The sequence below is a fragment of the Linepithema humile genome, chromosome 5, assembly GCF_040581485.1.
Source record: "Linepithema humile isolate Giens D197 chromosome 5, Lhum_UNIL_v1.0, whole genome shotgun sequence".
NCBI lineage: Eukaryota > Metazoa > Arthropoda > Insecta > Hymenoptera > Formicidae > Linepithema > Linepithema humile.
In genome coordinates this window covers 4802646-4817798 of record NC_090132.1, presented here as the reverse complement: position 1 = coordinate 4817798, position 15153 = coordinate 4802646, and the positions used below count along the sequence as shown (strand labels likewise).

The 15153-nt window shown below is 40.1% G+C and overlaps 2 protein-coding genes across 5 annotated transcripts in view; both read right to left on the bottom strand.

The window, feature by feature from the left end:
- Window positions 1–7192, bottom strand: part of LOC105675447 (WD repeat-containing protein 47) — a 63554-nt gene extending 56362 nt beyond the window's left edge. For 2 of the 4 annotated variants that reach the window (XM_067355602.1, XM_012372616.2), the window contains exon 1: window positions 1484–2245. In XM_067355602.1, the coding sequence (XP_067211703.1) occupies window positions 1484–1548 (65 nt within the window). In that variant the 5' untranslated portion in view covers window positions 1549–2245. Of the gene's footprint in view, window positions 1–1483; window positions 2246–6437; window positions 6576–6989 lie in introns of those variants that run through there. The other 2 variants (XM_067355605.1, XM_067355606.1) reach the window with 2 other exon arrangements.
- A 141-nt stretch (window positions 7193–7333) lies between these two features.
- Window positions 7334–15153, bottom strand: part of hiw (highwire) — a 170202-nt gene continuing 162382 nt past the window's right edge. The window contains exons 28-40 of the mRNA XM_012372487.2: window positions 13585–15123; window positions 13346–13517; window positions 12377–12762; window positions 12173–12302; window positions 11688–12094; window positions 11504–11618; window positions 11201–11391; window positions 10701–11126; window positions 10248–10619; window positions 9955–10179; window positions 9087–9859; window positions 8640–9007; window positions 7334–8564 (exon numbers count right to left, since the gene is read on the bottom strand). Of these exons, the coding sequence (XP_012227910.1) occupies window positions 8449–8564; window positions 8640–9007; window positions 9087–9859; window positions 9955–10179; window positions 10248–10619; window positions 10701–11126; window positions 11201–11391; window positions 11504–11618; window positions 11688–12094; window positions 12173–12302; window positions 12377–12762; window positions 13346–13517; window positions 13585–15123 (5220 nt within the window). The 3' untranslated portion in view covers window positions 7334–8448. The remainder of the gene's footprint in view (window positions 8565–8639; window positions 9008–9086; window positions 9860–9954; window positions 10180–10247; window positions 10620–10700; window positions 11127–11200; window positions 11392–11503; window positions 11619–11687; window positions 12095–12172; window positions 12303–12376; window positions 12763–13345; window positions 13518–13584; window positions 15124–15153) is intronic.

Genomic DNA, 15153 nt, shown 5'->3' with positions numbered 1-15153 from the left:
CCAATTGAACGTGAACGTATTTTAATCGAGAAAAAACTAAATGTTAAATCATTATAGAGCTTATCTACTTAACGATCGTGCGAAAAGATTTATAGAAAGCTTAAGTTCAAGGTAATCTATGAAACACGCGCTGTGTTAGCACGAGCAATCGATGCGCGATATTCACCCCAAGTGTAACTATCTAAAAACTCATTTGTCAATGTCGTCATTCGCGTAACCTACTCGATTGTCTAAAAATCAGCGCAATCCGCCTAAAATCGAAGGTGCAAGTCACGTTAAGAGTTGTTTATCATGCATACGATCAAATGTGACATTTCCATCAAGAGATGATTCAGATATTATTTTCGACGTAATTTATACCGCAATGATACGATATAAGGCTACAATCAGCACGTATCAGCACAAATATTGCCGAAGCGGCATCGTACACATCACGTAATCTCGGAGTAGACCGGTTTATTAATGATTCATCGCAGGTTTCTATCCTGATTTTTTTATAAGCCACAAGGTCGAGTTAACTTGTTGAATAATTCGCAGTTTTCTCATTTCTCTAACTGGTATTGGGAAAAAATTCTGGACGCAATCCGATACTTATGTAATAACGATGATTTACGTAAACAGTATGTAGATATACCGAGGAATATTGAAAAAAACACGCATATATGCCGTTTAAATATACATAAATCTCACATACACGTCAATTTGTTATTTTTTATCTTAATTTTTAAATTTATATTACAAAATATAATTTTGTAATTTTGTGATTATGTGGTATATTTTCTATCGAGTGCTGAAAAGAGTTTATCGAACGATTGAGGTCGAATAGTAATGTCTGGCCACGTGACAGGTCGTCACGATCCGCAACTAAATAATATACTTTCGATCTGTCAGCGTGTTTCGGTATAACGTGTCGCGGGCCATCAAAAAGAGAGAAACGATCGGGAAGATTTCACCGACCCAAAAAACAACATTTAATACGCGAATTTGCAAACTTTTTCCTCTCATAAAATTTTTTACTACAAATACTTAAAGCGCGCGATGAATCGGAACCGAGCGCTCGCGTTTTATCACCGCGATTCAGTCTGACGCAAAAAAAAAAAAAAAAAAAAAATAAATAAATAATCTGAAATCACTCGAAAAATAAAATCGCACATTATCGCGGAGATCTTACGGAACTCGACGTGAAGCCATTTAGAATAATTTAAATTACGTTCGGTCAGTGCAGAACTTGAATGCGTAACGGCTCCAAATTTATTACCGTTGTGCGTTCTGACCGAATTCGCATGATGTAATGTCTTGAAAGCCAATCATTCCTCAATTGAAATAATATTTTAAACCTACTATTTTAACAACATAATAATGTATCTATATGCATTGCAATTTTAAATAGCTATAAATACCGGGATCAATGAACAAATCCTAATTGCAACAATCAACTATGCAAAAAAGTGAAGTAAAAACACAGTTTTAGTGTTTTTCGTACCTTCCTAGTGTATCCTTCGAGAAATCCTCAATCAAAGAGATCGCCGATGATGTCGCGACGACCATGGTAAAACTCGTATCCCATATCTCGTCGTGATTAAAAAAATTCGATAGTGCTTATTAAGTATAATCACCACACTAACGGTTCGATTCACACGTTTACAAAGTTTATCAACCTCACAATCTCGCTATAAAATTTGAATTCGTTATTTTACCTCAGGAAAAATGTCAGAAGGCTCAATCATATATTCGCCAAAAAATTACCGATTGAAACACGCGGTGCGCGATAATTTATTAATAAAATGCAAATGACTGCAAATTATCCGGTGGCCGACTGCCTCGAAATCTCTCAATATTCATCGAGTCTGTGATCTTAGGTCAGTTATGATTTAACAACGCTCGGACACAATTCGCCGGAAGACGAAGGCGGCGTGAGATGCGCGTTGCACCGGCTGGCACGCGTCACGAACAACCGGCGAACAAGAATCAGCGATGCACTCGGCGATGCCGCATAATACGACAGCTCCGTACAGCACGTTAGTCACGTAAATCGACTACTACACACGCGATGAATTGTTTTCTAAATTCAGAGTCGCACGACACACCGCGTTTCGTGAGTTAACGACCTTGTTCGCGAATCTACTCGTAACTTATTCAATCCGCTCTATCAATCAGATGAATTCCAATGAGCTTTCTTAACAAAGCTTTCTTAGATACATCTGACACACGCGTTTCACTTTTAATCCTGATTGATATCTCAGAACATTAAATGTCGATCATCGGATGTGAGAAAGATTTGTATCGCGCGTATAGTGTTTGTATCGTATAAATGTATTCCACGCGAGAAAGAGAACGTCATCGGCGGCTGAGGTTTCGGCGAGCGGCAGCGGACTGCAGCAGTGCACGCGAGATCGCGGAGAAGCAGCCGATGCACCGTCCGCAATGTTGAGGAGAAGAGGAAGAAGGTCCGACTGAAGGTGTCCGCCGCTGTTCCGCGGCACATTCACCTTCCCAGGCTCCACGCACCTGTGTGCACGCGTAAACGGGTCCGTGTTATTGCCTCGACCGGCCGGCCGGTCGCTGTGTTCACGTAGATGCACATATCGGACCCCTGTACGCGGGTAGGTTCGTACCATTACACGCGATTTATCTTCGCGTAAACGAGTTTCTCGCGACTGACGAGTTTCTCCGTCACGATGCAAAAGCGCCGGGCTTCCACAACCTTGATCTTGACGATCTCGCTACGTCACGAAGCGTCGCTTCGACCGATACAGTTATAGCGCACGACGCGAACCGTCGACTAGGAACCGGTTGTTATAGCCAAAATCAACGCTGAAAGAGAATCTTTGTTCGTAACTGCTATAGAAAAAAAAAAATCGTTTAGTCTCAATTCATTCACGTAGGTATCTTTTATAAAACAAACATTACGTTTCATCTTTTCGGAACGGCGGTCAAAAATAATCATGTTGTGATAGGTCCATGTTCTGACGTCAAAATGATCAATTAGCACTGTATTATTTAGTATACTTTTAATGCGACTCGTACGAAGTTGAATTATTTTATAATGCCTACTTCTAATCTCGTAAAGAAATTAAATATTGCACCATTAATGTTTAAAACTCAGAATCCAGAAAATTTGTTCTTTATATAAGTAAATTAATATATAAAGTGTACAATAATTAGCAAGTTTAATTTTATAACAAACATTACGTTATACGTACTTAATCTGACAAAATTTCTGATCTGATGGAAACGAATGAAAATCAAATGTAAATTGGCACACGAGGCGTCAAAAAGATCACAGATAAGAAGCCATGGTGCGCTTCGTTTCATACGTCAAGAAGCAATTAGATGAAGAAGGCCTCTATTAGAACCTAACCAGTCGGCAATTACAAGTTCGCTATTGAAAGGGCCCCGAGATCTTTGTTCTCGGCTTCCGAAGGAGAGATCGTTAAAAGGCAGATCGAGTTTTGTAACTGAAAAATGAATAGGAAGCAGAAGTACGCGCGAGTCTTAGTCGGCCTGTGATTACTTAAGACCAATTACAATGCCGTTAATCCGGCTAATAAGCACACGCTTTGACGGTACGTTTAGAATACACCGTACGCACAACGTACCGTAGTCACACTCTGAATACGATGAAACGACATTTAAATATCGCGAGTCGCTCTACTGGATGATTACGGACGACAAGAAAATCCGCGTGAAAAGAATTTCCTGTTGCAGAAACATCCCATCGTAAGTTGCATACATTTAACGTCGGTGAGTTTCTACTCTACATCTTGAAAAGGAAATTGCATACTATAACTAGATTATTAAATCAATATTCAATAACGGATGTAAGACGCAAGACTTGAATCACATATCTTGCATGAGAGCAAGAATAAAAATTCTACATATATCAATTTTTATCAACTTTGAGATGAACTTTTTAGATTTCTAAAGAGTTTTTAGACTTAAAAAACCATAAAAAAGCAGAACGGCAAAGCCATTACATTATGCATTTTACACTACTGTCATAAACTTTCCTTTTCCTGTTAATAAATGGAGGAAATGACTTATAACAGTTTTTCGTCGAAGAATCCATTTCAATCGATTGGTTGTCGTCAGTTAACCGGATCTTTGATGAAGAGACGCGCGCGAAATGCTTTTCCAGGCACATTTGCCTAATTAATACATCTCGCGTACCCACTGATGCGACAAGTTTGACGTGTTTTCAACTTTCTACCCTAACAACGGTCAAAAGAGGAAAAAAAACCCGTGCCGCACGAGGAGAAAACATAAAATTTTCAGACGCTTCGCGCTTTCAAGCGTATACGAATTGTATATGCGCACACAATGCAACTGACTCAATCCTTTGCATACGATCGTTAATTAATGTTGACATTGAATCAACGGTGAAAACTGTCTGTGCTAATTTAGAGCGTCACGAGGACATCTTCCGCGCTCAATGACGAAGACACGAAGGTTGAACTCGCTTATGCGTATCACATGTTAAGTAACGACAATGGCGTTTTGTAAGAATATAAAGAACGCATTAGCTCAATTATTCCTTCATGGTTGCGATAATCACGTTAAATCTATAATAAAGCATCTTTAGTTGCATATTAATTTCACGATAAAATCTAAAATACGAAAACATATTCTTTCAATATATTTTCAAAATATTACGCTTCATTACTTATGTAAATAAAATATTAAATTAAAAAATGAATCATCAGATATGTATCTATCACACTTTGTGCGTCATAAACAATTTTAAACGACGCTATAATATTCCCTATAATGTTGCCATAAAAATAATATTTTCCAGTCCAAATATTTCCATCAGCCAAATTATCGGGGCAGACTATACAACATTGATATGCAACACGTGTTTTAGCAACATATATGTATAAAGAAAAATAACGGTACGGGTGATCTCTCATCGCCGAAACTGGTTCCCCGAGTACACTCCGATGAAACTTCGATTAAGGGGCGGTTCATATGGCGTTAAAATAACCGCAACTGGCGTAAGATCGCTAACGTTCCGTAGAAGCGCCTCCGTCATTATTATGCGAATAAGACGATGCGCCCTGCATAATTTAGATAATATACATCGCGTTACTCATGGACTTCCCCACGACACGTAACTTACGCCGAAAACAAATAGCAAGTGCTCTCGCTTATACAAGCAAGAGATAGGTGCATTATGCGCACCTAGCTCTCCGTTCGGATGAACGACAGGCGCGTGCTCGACGGCGCGACGCGTGCTACACACGTGTCCGAAACCAGTTTTCGCGAAATGCGATGTCTCTCCCGAACAGGCTCTCGAGGTTACAGTTATCGTAAATTTTCTTTAAGTTGATAATGATCTTATTTCTTCCATTTAGGTACTCTTTCATATGCGCCATTAGTAGATTAAAAAATCCCGAGACTAATTCGATTTTGATGATTTAATTCCATTCGAAGCAGAAATGTTTCATTATCAAATAAAATATTAAATGAATAGGACGATTGAATCGTTGGGTCTCTACAATGATAATTTTCTGTAAAAATTGTAACACTTCTCGGTAATTTTAGTGTCGATTACAGTCGTAATAAAAACATTCCATTTTATACAAGTTAAGCTAGATCGCGATACGCAGCTGGACCATAAGTAAAATCGATTTAAATCTCGAGACGGCGCTCATGTACAATTTACCGTTCGTCTGCACCGAGCATAAAAAGAAACACCGGCGAAAAATTTCTGTGAAATATCGCGGTCCTCAGAGGTTGATTGGTATCAGGTCATTAATATTAATTATGAGTTCATCGTGCAGATGTAACTAATATAATCATAAACACGTGTATAAATACTACAAGTGTTCACTTTTCTCATATTAAACCACGTTTTACGCCCAAATGTTTCGTGCATGCTTATTTCTTTTTAAATAAATCTTTTTATGGATTAATTAACGCAAAATTTGAACCAATTTCTTTTTTACATCCAGTTTCATCAATAATAAATTTTTATACTTTATGCAGTTTTTTCTGCCGACATTGCCTAAAAAACAATTAAAAGGATAAATATCAAAGAAATATATAAAAGAATAAGTATATTGCATGGGTTAGATTAATGTTACAAATTATTATAAAAACGAAATTAGTTCAAAAACTGTGCACAATATTAAACTAAAATAATTCTTCCCTTGAAAATATAATAAATAAATAGAGATTATTCCATAATACATTTAGTTATTCATCATTTTTAAAAAGTGTATATGAGAGTATACTTAATAGACAAAAATATAGTTAATTAAACATATGTTGTCAAGCAAGAATCCAAGGCTTAGAGAAGCATCACGATTCATGTAAAAATTCTAAATAACAAAGAATGAAGGGAGAATTAACGAGTTATTAGCACGTCTTGTACACGACGGAATTGAGGCTCAATTAAGAGATTGTTATGAATGAACTAGTATAATGTCACTTACAGGAATCAAGGATGAGGCGATGTCGCGCGCATCTTCCGAAGTGACAGAACGCTTGTGGAAGTGAGGTTAAGGGCCGTCGCAAAGAAAACATGACGTGAAGTAATCGCTGCAGGCAGTCGACCGGAAGTGTTCATCGTTTTTGCGACCCGACGAAACTGACCTTTCGAAAATCGCAAAATCGAAAGTCCCCGTTTTTCACACCCTTTCCCGCACGAATCGCGAGTTTTCTCGCACGAGTCTAGATTCATGAATCGCGCGAACGACGGCGAACGCGCGTAATTCCACTCAATTGAAACGGCGCCCGGCTCGCCGCAATTGACTGCAATTCGTGATAAAAATAAACACAGTGCCCAGTTGACAGCGGTACTACAGCGGGGTGGCACGAACACGCGTAGGAGCTCATGTCTCTCTCATTCTCGAGCAGACGTCTTGTCGCGCGCGGAAAACTCATATTTGCCGCCGGCTGGCGTGCGACGCGCGGTTACACGCGTGTAGCGTGCCTCGGGAATTATGTAACTATTGTTATACGACATGTAAATAAAGGCTACTTACCGCTGATCGAGGCGAAAAACGTCAGGATCGCGCGGGCACACACACACGTTATGTTCCAGGGAGACTGTTTGTGGTCAACTGCCGCTTGGTGGCACCCCTGGCGCCGAACGCCAACGAACGGTGACGATATAAACGCGGGAATTTTAAATTCTCTACAAAATATGTATAGCGCAAAAATTTAGTAGGGCTGCAGCATAAGCAGTACAATTTTCCTGATTAATCAAATCTAAAATCTTGATGTAGCATATTTTCTGAAACTATTTAACTTCGCTATAATGTGTGGAATAATATATGTGGAATAATGTAAAATATAATATGAAAATTTCATGAAATAAAATGACTCGTTTGATTCTTTGCCTTTTAATTCTTACATATTGAGAACATAAATAATAACAATTGATGCGTGTAATATGCGTTATGGAATTGTGTTCGATAGATCATTGGCAAAACATAAAATGGCGAGGTTTCCAAGTTGTAGTGTGTCTATAGATTAATAAATAAATAGTGTACATTAGAACAGGTCATCAATACAACATCCGCAACTAGATTTTTAATTCTCACAAGCATAGAAAATAAATAATAACAATCGACGTGTGTTCAGCGCAATATCATTCACACGCAACATTCATATACGACACGATGCCACAAAATGACGATACTGTCAACTGCGTAAATAACATATACAATAATAGACATTACAAATATGTAAACAGTAGGAAGAATAATATTAAGAGTGGTTTATAGATCGGTTTATACGCTCGCCTGGAAAAGTATAAAAACAAATAAAAATCTAACATGTGAAATGCAACGTTCAAGGGACTTACTTATTTCATTCGAAATGTATAGACATAAAGAGTCTATTATTTATATATATATTGAAATGCCTACATAAATATATAATATAAATATAATTATATTGTGTTTTATAGCTAGTTTTATAATTATATTTATATAATAGATAATCTATTATAGATTTCAATATATCTGTGTTGACATTTCAATTAAACACACAATCTGATTCTTATTTCATCTTTTTTATCCGTTCTGTTTAAGTGAATTTGCGATAATTTACTGCATACTCTTAAATATGCACAATCTTCATCTATCCCATAATCTGTCAGTATATTACTTACTGATATATTCAAAATCAATTATTTCTCAAATAATAGAGAGAATTTTATAATTTTATGATAAAATGCTTAAGTATAATTACGAATATCTATTAATTCTGCGTCCAATACAAAGCTTCCTCTTGATTCACTTGTGGAAGTTTGATAGGCAAGCTTATGCGCTTGTCTCTCATCGATAGATAATGACTAAATTTGCGGATAAAAACGACTTATCCATTACTTAACAAATACACCTTCACCGGATCAAAGCTATGCCATCCATTCTCATAATCTACTATAAATTATGTTCAATTCCAATTTCATGAAAATCACAAGAAAGCACTGGAAGCTTAGAACGTATGCGCGTTGCGGCAAATGCCGCAACCCAGAGCAAACTCTTCTCCCGTAGGTGGATGTTTTACGTGTAGTGGACATTCATCTCCGTCCAATTGCTTAGCCTTGGGACCTACGACAAAATTCCCAGATCAGTGAGATATTGATCAAGTAAAAAAAAAGAAAAAAGAAAAAAACGTTCACTTACCAGCAGGGCACATAGGCAGTTCGCCTTTGGGAATGGTGGTCACACGCTGAAAGTCGTCGTGGCAGGGTTTGCAGAAGTGCGTGGTTCCGAAGCAGAAGAAGACTGCCACCGAACAGCAGTATCGGCATTTATACTCGAGGAAGTCTGCCCCGTGCTTCGGACACATCTGTGCTCTTGCCACGTCGCTACAACCGCCGCACACTAGTTCCGCAGGATCAAACGCTTCCCCGCCTAGTTGTGCGTCGCAACGCGCCTCACCACCGTAGTAAGCCTTCTGACACTTGTAGCACACGTAGTACGCATACCGTTCCATCGCGTAAGCGGCGGCGTCCTGATAGCGACCGCCGGGAGCAAAAGTTCCTTCCGCTCTGTGGAAAAGGCAGAAGTTTCGATTATACGCACCGAATATTTTAGCAGTATTTGAAAAAAAAAAAAAAGAATTATTACTTGTGCAAGCCTTCGTATTCCAAACGCATTAAAGCCTTCCTTCGTACATCCTCGTAGAGTTCCTTCACACTTGCCAACTGCTCGGCCAAGGTCGGATGATCCATCGGTACCTTGCAGATTGGGCACAGGGAGAAACCGAAGGTGATCCGCGGTCCCACCCAACGCTTCATCAGTACGTGCCGGCAGCAATGCAAATGGAACACATGGCCGCACTGCAACTGAATCGCCGGTGCACAGGACAAGGCCTCGGTGAAGCAAATCATGCACATGTCATCTGCATCCTGTTTTAAATCGGTCCCCGGTAAGCAACGATGCAGACAAGGTAAGCAGGTTCTCTCGTTTCTAACACCCCCGCAAATATGGCCGCAAGAGTGAACCTTGTTACAAGCGTTCTTAACATGTTCCTGGCAATCGTGATCGGCGCAAATATTGCCTATCGCTAGCAAGCCCGTATTCCCCGTCGTACCGCAAAATCGACAAATACCGGTGGTGACGCCAACCGGCTTTCTTGGCGAACCGTCACGAAATTCTACGAGCGCCTTCAACGTTCTGCTGTCCGCCAAAGCCAAGATCCAGAAGAGTTTCGTTCTACCACAACCTTCGTGCAGGTCCACCCGTATCGCTTCCTCCTCCTCCTTGCACACTTGTCTTAGATGCGTTCTAGTTCTTCTATGAAGATGGAGAATTCTATCGCATTCCGCGCACAGATTACCGCAAACGTTGCATTGAATAATAGCCGTGGTCTCGTCGTCGTCGTGATTACTACACGTTGGCTGAATAAACGAGAGAAAAACAAGATTAATTAATTTCACTGGCCAATAGTAAATTTAGACAATAGTAATTTAGACATCCAATAAAATGATCTCACTCTAGGCGGTAATGGTTGTCCTTCTGAACCGCTCCATTGGCCGGATGACAGTCTTTCCACATGATCCGAATCTAGAACGCACAAAGATGCAAGTGCCAACCACAATGTTGGAGATCGAAGGCACTCCGTGGGATCGCGACTCTTCTCGTCGAGTCTAGTCAAATTCAAGATATTTTCAGCTATGGCCGCTTTCGTCACAGATGCCCATTCCTCCGACAATTTGCCCTGACATAAAAAATACGTCAGTTAAAGTGCTATATAAGAAAAATCAACTAGATTTTTGTTACACTTACCGATGCCATGTCCTTCAACAACTGAATTATCACTTCCGCTAGCTTACGCGTCATGCAACCCCTCAGCCACCATCTCGATCCAACGTCACTCTTCGGATGGATGCTGGTAGCCAACGAAACAGTCTGTAGCGCTTTGCCGTTGTTTTCTTTTCCCTTTACTTTAACTTGCACAGTCAATGATTTTGCGATACAACTAAGAAATACGTCGAGAATTCCGGCGGAATGTTCGTCGAAGCCTGAAACGTGGGTGAATCCGCTGTTTGCGGCGGATACAATACTGAAATCGGTGGGTGGCAATCGTTCGACGTTTATAACACTCGCTAGTGTTTCAGGTTTAATTTCAGGCAGTATCCGTCTTAAAAGAGATGTTACCTGAAAAATAAAATTTGCGATCAGAAATGTTTCAAACTCTACATCGTTTTTTTTTTTATAGTGCTAACACGAAGAACATACCTGTCGCTGTACTCTGGCCGATCCAGTGTGCAACAAACTTAATAAATCTTTCAGTAATCCAGTCTGGTGTGATAAGTAATATTGTCCTACAGAACTACCGCTCAAAGCGAGAACCATAGAAAGCATTTCGAAGCAATAAGTGTCGGCCGCTTTTGGTAGATCGCTGTTGTCGCTCAGTACACTGTTAGCGGGTGTCGGGGAACATAGAAGCGTCTCCCATTCCTCTCTCAAGCGTACAGTTTCCTTCCTAATCGCTTGTACAATATGAGTGCATACTTGTTTCTGCAAGTGTGTCAAATTGCTTCTGCTGAATAATATTCCAACCATATGTTCTCGTAAATCGTTACTGTCTTCCAGATCATCATTAACACCTTCCGTTGGTTCAGTCTGTTGCTGCTTCTCTCCTTGTATAAGTTTCCCAAATACCTGTAATAAAATCAAGGTATTGTGGAAAATGTTAAGGCAAAAAGATTAATTGTAAAAAATTGAGCCTAATTTACCTGAGAAGTGATTAGGCGGAATACTTTCAAGGTTTCTGCCTCGCAATTTCTCTGTTGAATTGTCTGCGCGCTTAACTGCTTTCCCACTTTCAAAGATCCTCCTTCAATCTCGCCTAGCATTCTGATTTGACGAACTCTCAAAGAATTATCAGGACCCTTTAGTTCCATGCCCACAACAACATGACGTTGATCTGCAAAGAATTGTATATAATATTCTGAACAGATTACATTATCATTTCGTACAGCTGTACATTTTCTTTAAATTATATTTTATATCCTGAGAAAAAAATGTTCTTATTTTACCAGTGATTGGGCAGTTAATCCATCCGGCTGATCTACTTTCGATTTCTACAGATCTCAGTTTCATCATCTCATCAGAGTTAACACCAGACAGGAAAGTCACGCTGGAAACCTTGTGCTAAACAAATTTCATATTAGAAATATTGCTTGATACAAAAATGATTCAGTTTTACGAAATTTAACTTACTGTTAAATCGCGGCAGTTATCAATGTGCACGTATACCATTCTAGGCAAGGCATGAGCACCACAGACGATAGTAATCACTTTAGTTTTATTACGATCCTCGTCTCCAGATTCCCAAAATGTTTCGGTCGAGTTGTCCGTGAGACTACCGATCATAGCTTGCCTGCTGGAAGCTTTAATTTCGATGCTGGATGTTAAGTCTTTCAAAGCTTCCACGCAGCCACTGATCTGTTGCGAAACTGTCGATTGATGGCTCTCGTGCATACTCATCGTTACATCTTCCTCCTCCTCGGATCGCGACAGAATTTTACTGATATTACTGAATACGTGACTTCTATGCAGGAACATGTGATCCGCCGGCGTGAATCGAATGCCCCAGCATCGGATCGCGGCTTGTTGCAATGGAGAACCTGTATATAGATATATAAATCAATGTTATCTTACTATATCCATAAAATGTTTATTCCGATTTATTGCGAGCCACTTACCAAGTGGCGGTAACAGCATTAAATCCGCAATTGATTGCAATAAGGTGTGAAACACAGTGGGTAACGGATTGACGGATTCTCCAGCTATTACCAAATCGCTCAAAGGATGCTCACTGACACCGATGATATCCTGGAAATTAAAGAGACGATATTCAAATTATATTCATTAACATTAGCAAATAGATTTTTATTAAAAATACTTACATGATCTTCTTTCTTTTCTGTTTTATTATCATCATCATTCGCATCCGTGCTATCAGAAGGAATGACCGGTGTAAGAGACGAAACAAACCACCAGAGCAAGTCGTGCAAACAAATTGGTTGCGTTACGCTTCTTAAAAGCCAATTTAACGCCTGCATCGCGTAAACTCGACAAGCGGCGCGGCGCAACGCTTGCTTCATCGCGAGCTGCAGATGCTGCAAGTTGTGTTGTTGAAGAACGAACAACATCACAGGTCTCATAAGAATCTCTATTCGATCGTTACTCGCCACTTCATTTTGACTCGCAGATACTATCGCAGATTGATCCATTGATGGCACTAATTTCTGCAGCGCTGCAGATGGATAACACAAAAGTGAGGAGCCCGCTTCTGGAAGAACAATAAAATGTATTAATCGTTATTAGTATTTATTAAAAAAACTTAATATTTAAAAAAAACTCAAGATTTAAAAGTTCTAGATCCAACAAATAATATAATTTAAGATTCTAAGGCACAAAAATGAATAAAATGTACATTAATGTTAAAATGTACATTTCATTCATTTTTCTGCCTTAGAATCTTATATTATACCGTTTGGTAGGCTTAGAACTTTATTACAATGCATCAAAATCTTATATTCTAGAATTCTAAATCATTTCTTTGTTTAAAATATAAGATTTCATGCAGTAAAGAAAATTTACATCTAAAGTTCTAACCTAAAAAATGTTGTGATATAACATTATACGGCATAATAATGTATAAAATATGCATTTTAACATTCTAAACCATTTCTTTCTTTAAATTATAACATTTAAATGTATCGCAATAAAGTTCTAGGCCTGCCAAATGATATGATATAAGATTCTAAAGCAAAAAAATTAAATAAAATGCACATTAATCTTAAAATATACATTTTATTCATTTTTGGGCCTTATATTATTATAAACTGTTTAAGAAATATTAAAAATTATACCGTTATTCATTTCGCCACTGCTGTTATTCCGTTTTCTCATCATAACAACTCTACCGTCGTTACTATTCCTAGCCCAAGGTGCACCGGTAGACATAGACACTGATCTATGGAACATGCTACGATTCTTGCCGCTTTCATTATCACTGTCGCTCATGGGATACTCCGACAGTGGCTGCAAATAAAGCAATAATTAAAACAAATGTTAAATGTTGGAAAAAGAAAAACAAAGAATGTCTTACTCTGCCATTCGCATTGTTGAACACGCCGCCGCTTCCCTCGTAATTATTTTGTTGTCCATTTTCACGTCTCAGTGTTTCTTCGTAATATCTCTCGTCGTGACTCTGTGAGTGATGAACACCTAAGGCTTGCAAACATTGGAATGGTCCAGTCGGCGGGAATGGCCCAGTGGCCTCCGGGGGACTATAATTCTCAGCGACGGATGATAAAGTCTGCGAAGGGCGTCTCTGCTGTTTCGGAATATTAAAGCCAGAAGCACTAGCCAGATCCAGTAGAAACATCGCGTTGTTTTTCATAATGATATGAGTTTCGTTTCCGCTGGGACTATTAATCGGGGATAAAATCTTGCTCGTGCCGTTCTTTCTTTTGGAAATTCCGCTCACGAATTTCTTCGCAAACTTGCTCTTTCTGGCCTTTAGATACTTGTCTCTGCACGTGTCGCAGATTAAGTACCACGAACTGCCACCGACACCGCCGTCGCCGCAGTTGCCCGCCCATCCTACGCAGTAGTTCCCGCCGCTGTTGTATCCCTTGCCACCCGCGTGCCAACCGCAACCTGGATGCATCATCTTCATATGATAAGTGACCGGATGCGGGAACATCAAACCGCAGAGTTCGCAGATGGTTTCACGTTCGATTAAAACCTCGGACGTGTTCGCTCTTCCGATCGGCTTCCATTCCTTTTTCTTCCGGCTACCTTTCTTCTCGCGTTCCTTCACTTTGTCTTCCCTGGGACGTTTCTCCGGTATCGGCCGTTTTGCCAGCTTCATCGTTTGTATCTGCGATATAGGACTGGCTAGAATCGATTGTTGCTCGATGGCTTGCAGGCAATTGGTGCTGAGTTCCTCCCAGAGGAAAACCAGGCTCTTCAATGCGGGCGGTAGCACTGCGACCGTGTGAAACTCGGGCAGAGAGCTGAGCTTGCCCGAGTTTGCCTGAATCTCTTCCTTGATCGTATTCTCCTGTTTCTTCCTGCTTCTATTTGCGTTAGCGTTCGCCGCTGAACGCGTGAGAGTCTCCAATGTACTGGGTTGAATGTGCAAGTAATTGCCGGCGTTCGTCACTTCGACGGAGTGTCGTTGCCGTGCCTTTTGCTCTTGTTGCTGCTTGTCGCTGGATTGCACGACGGCTTGTCGCGTTACGACCAGCGCACCCTGCTTCGGTAGACTCGGGTGAAATTTGAGAAAACTCGCGCACGCCATGGCGTCGTGCACGATCCCCTCGTGCCACAAGAACGCGGCGAAAACGGCTCGCAAACATTCCGCCACAGAAGGACTAATAGCTTCCTTCACTTTGTCCTTACTCAAATTCAGAGTGCGATTAGGATTAGGACTCTGATGCGCGTTAGCGGGTGACATGGCGCGCTTCACTCTCGTTTTCACAGCTTTTATATGATCCCTTCTGCTCATTTTCGGCGAATGTCGCTCGTCCTTTACTCCAGACGAACCAATGCTGAAGTGACCTTTCATAGCCGTGGTGGCGCTCTCAGGGCTCGTTTGTGTTTGCGCTTGAGACACTTTACGCGGACTCTCCTGGGTATCCTGCAAGAAGCAATGCAATTTCACGTTATT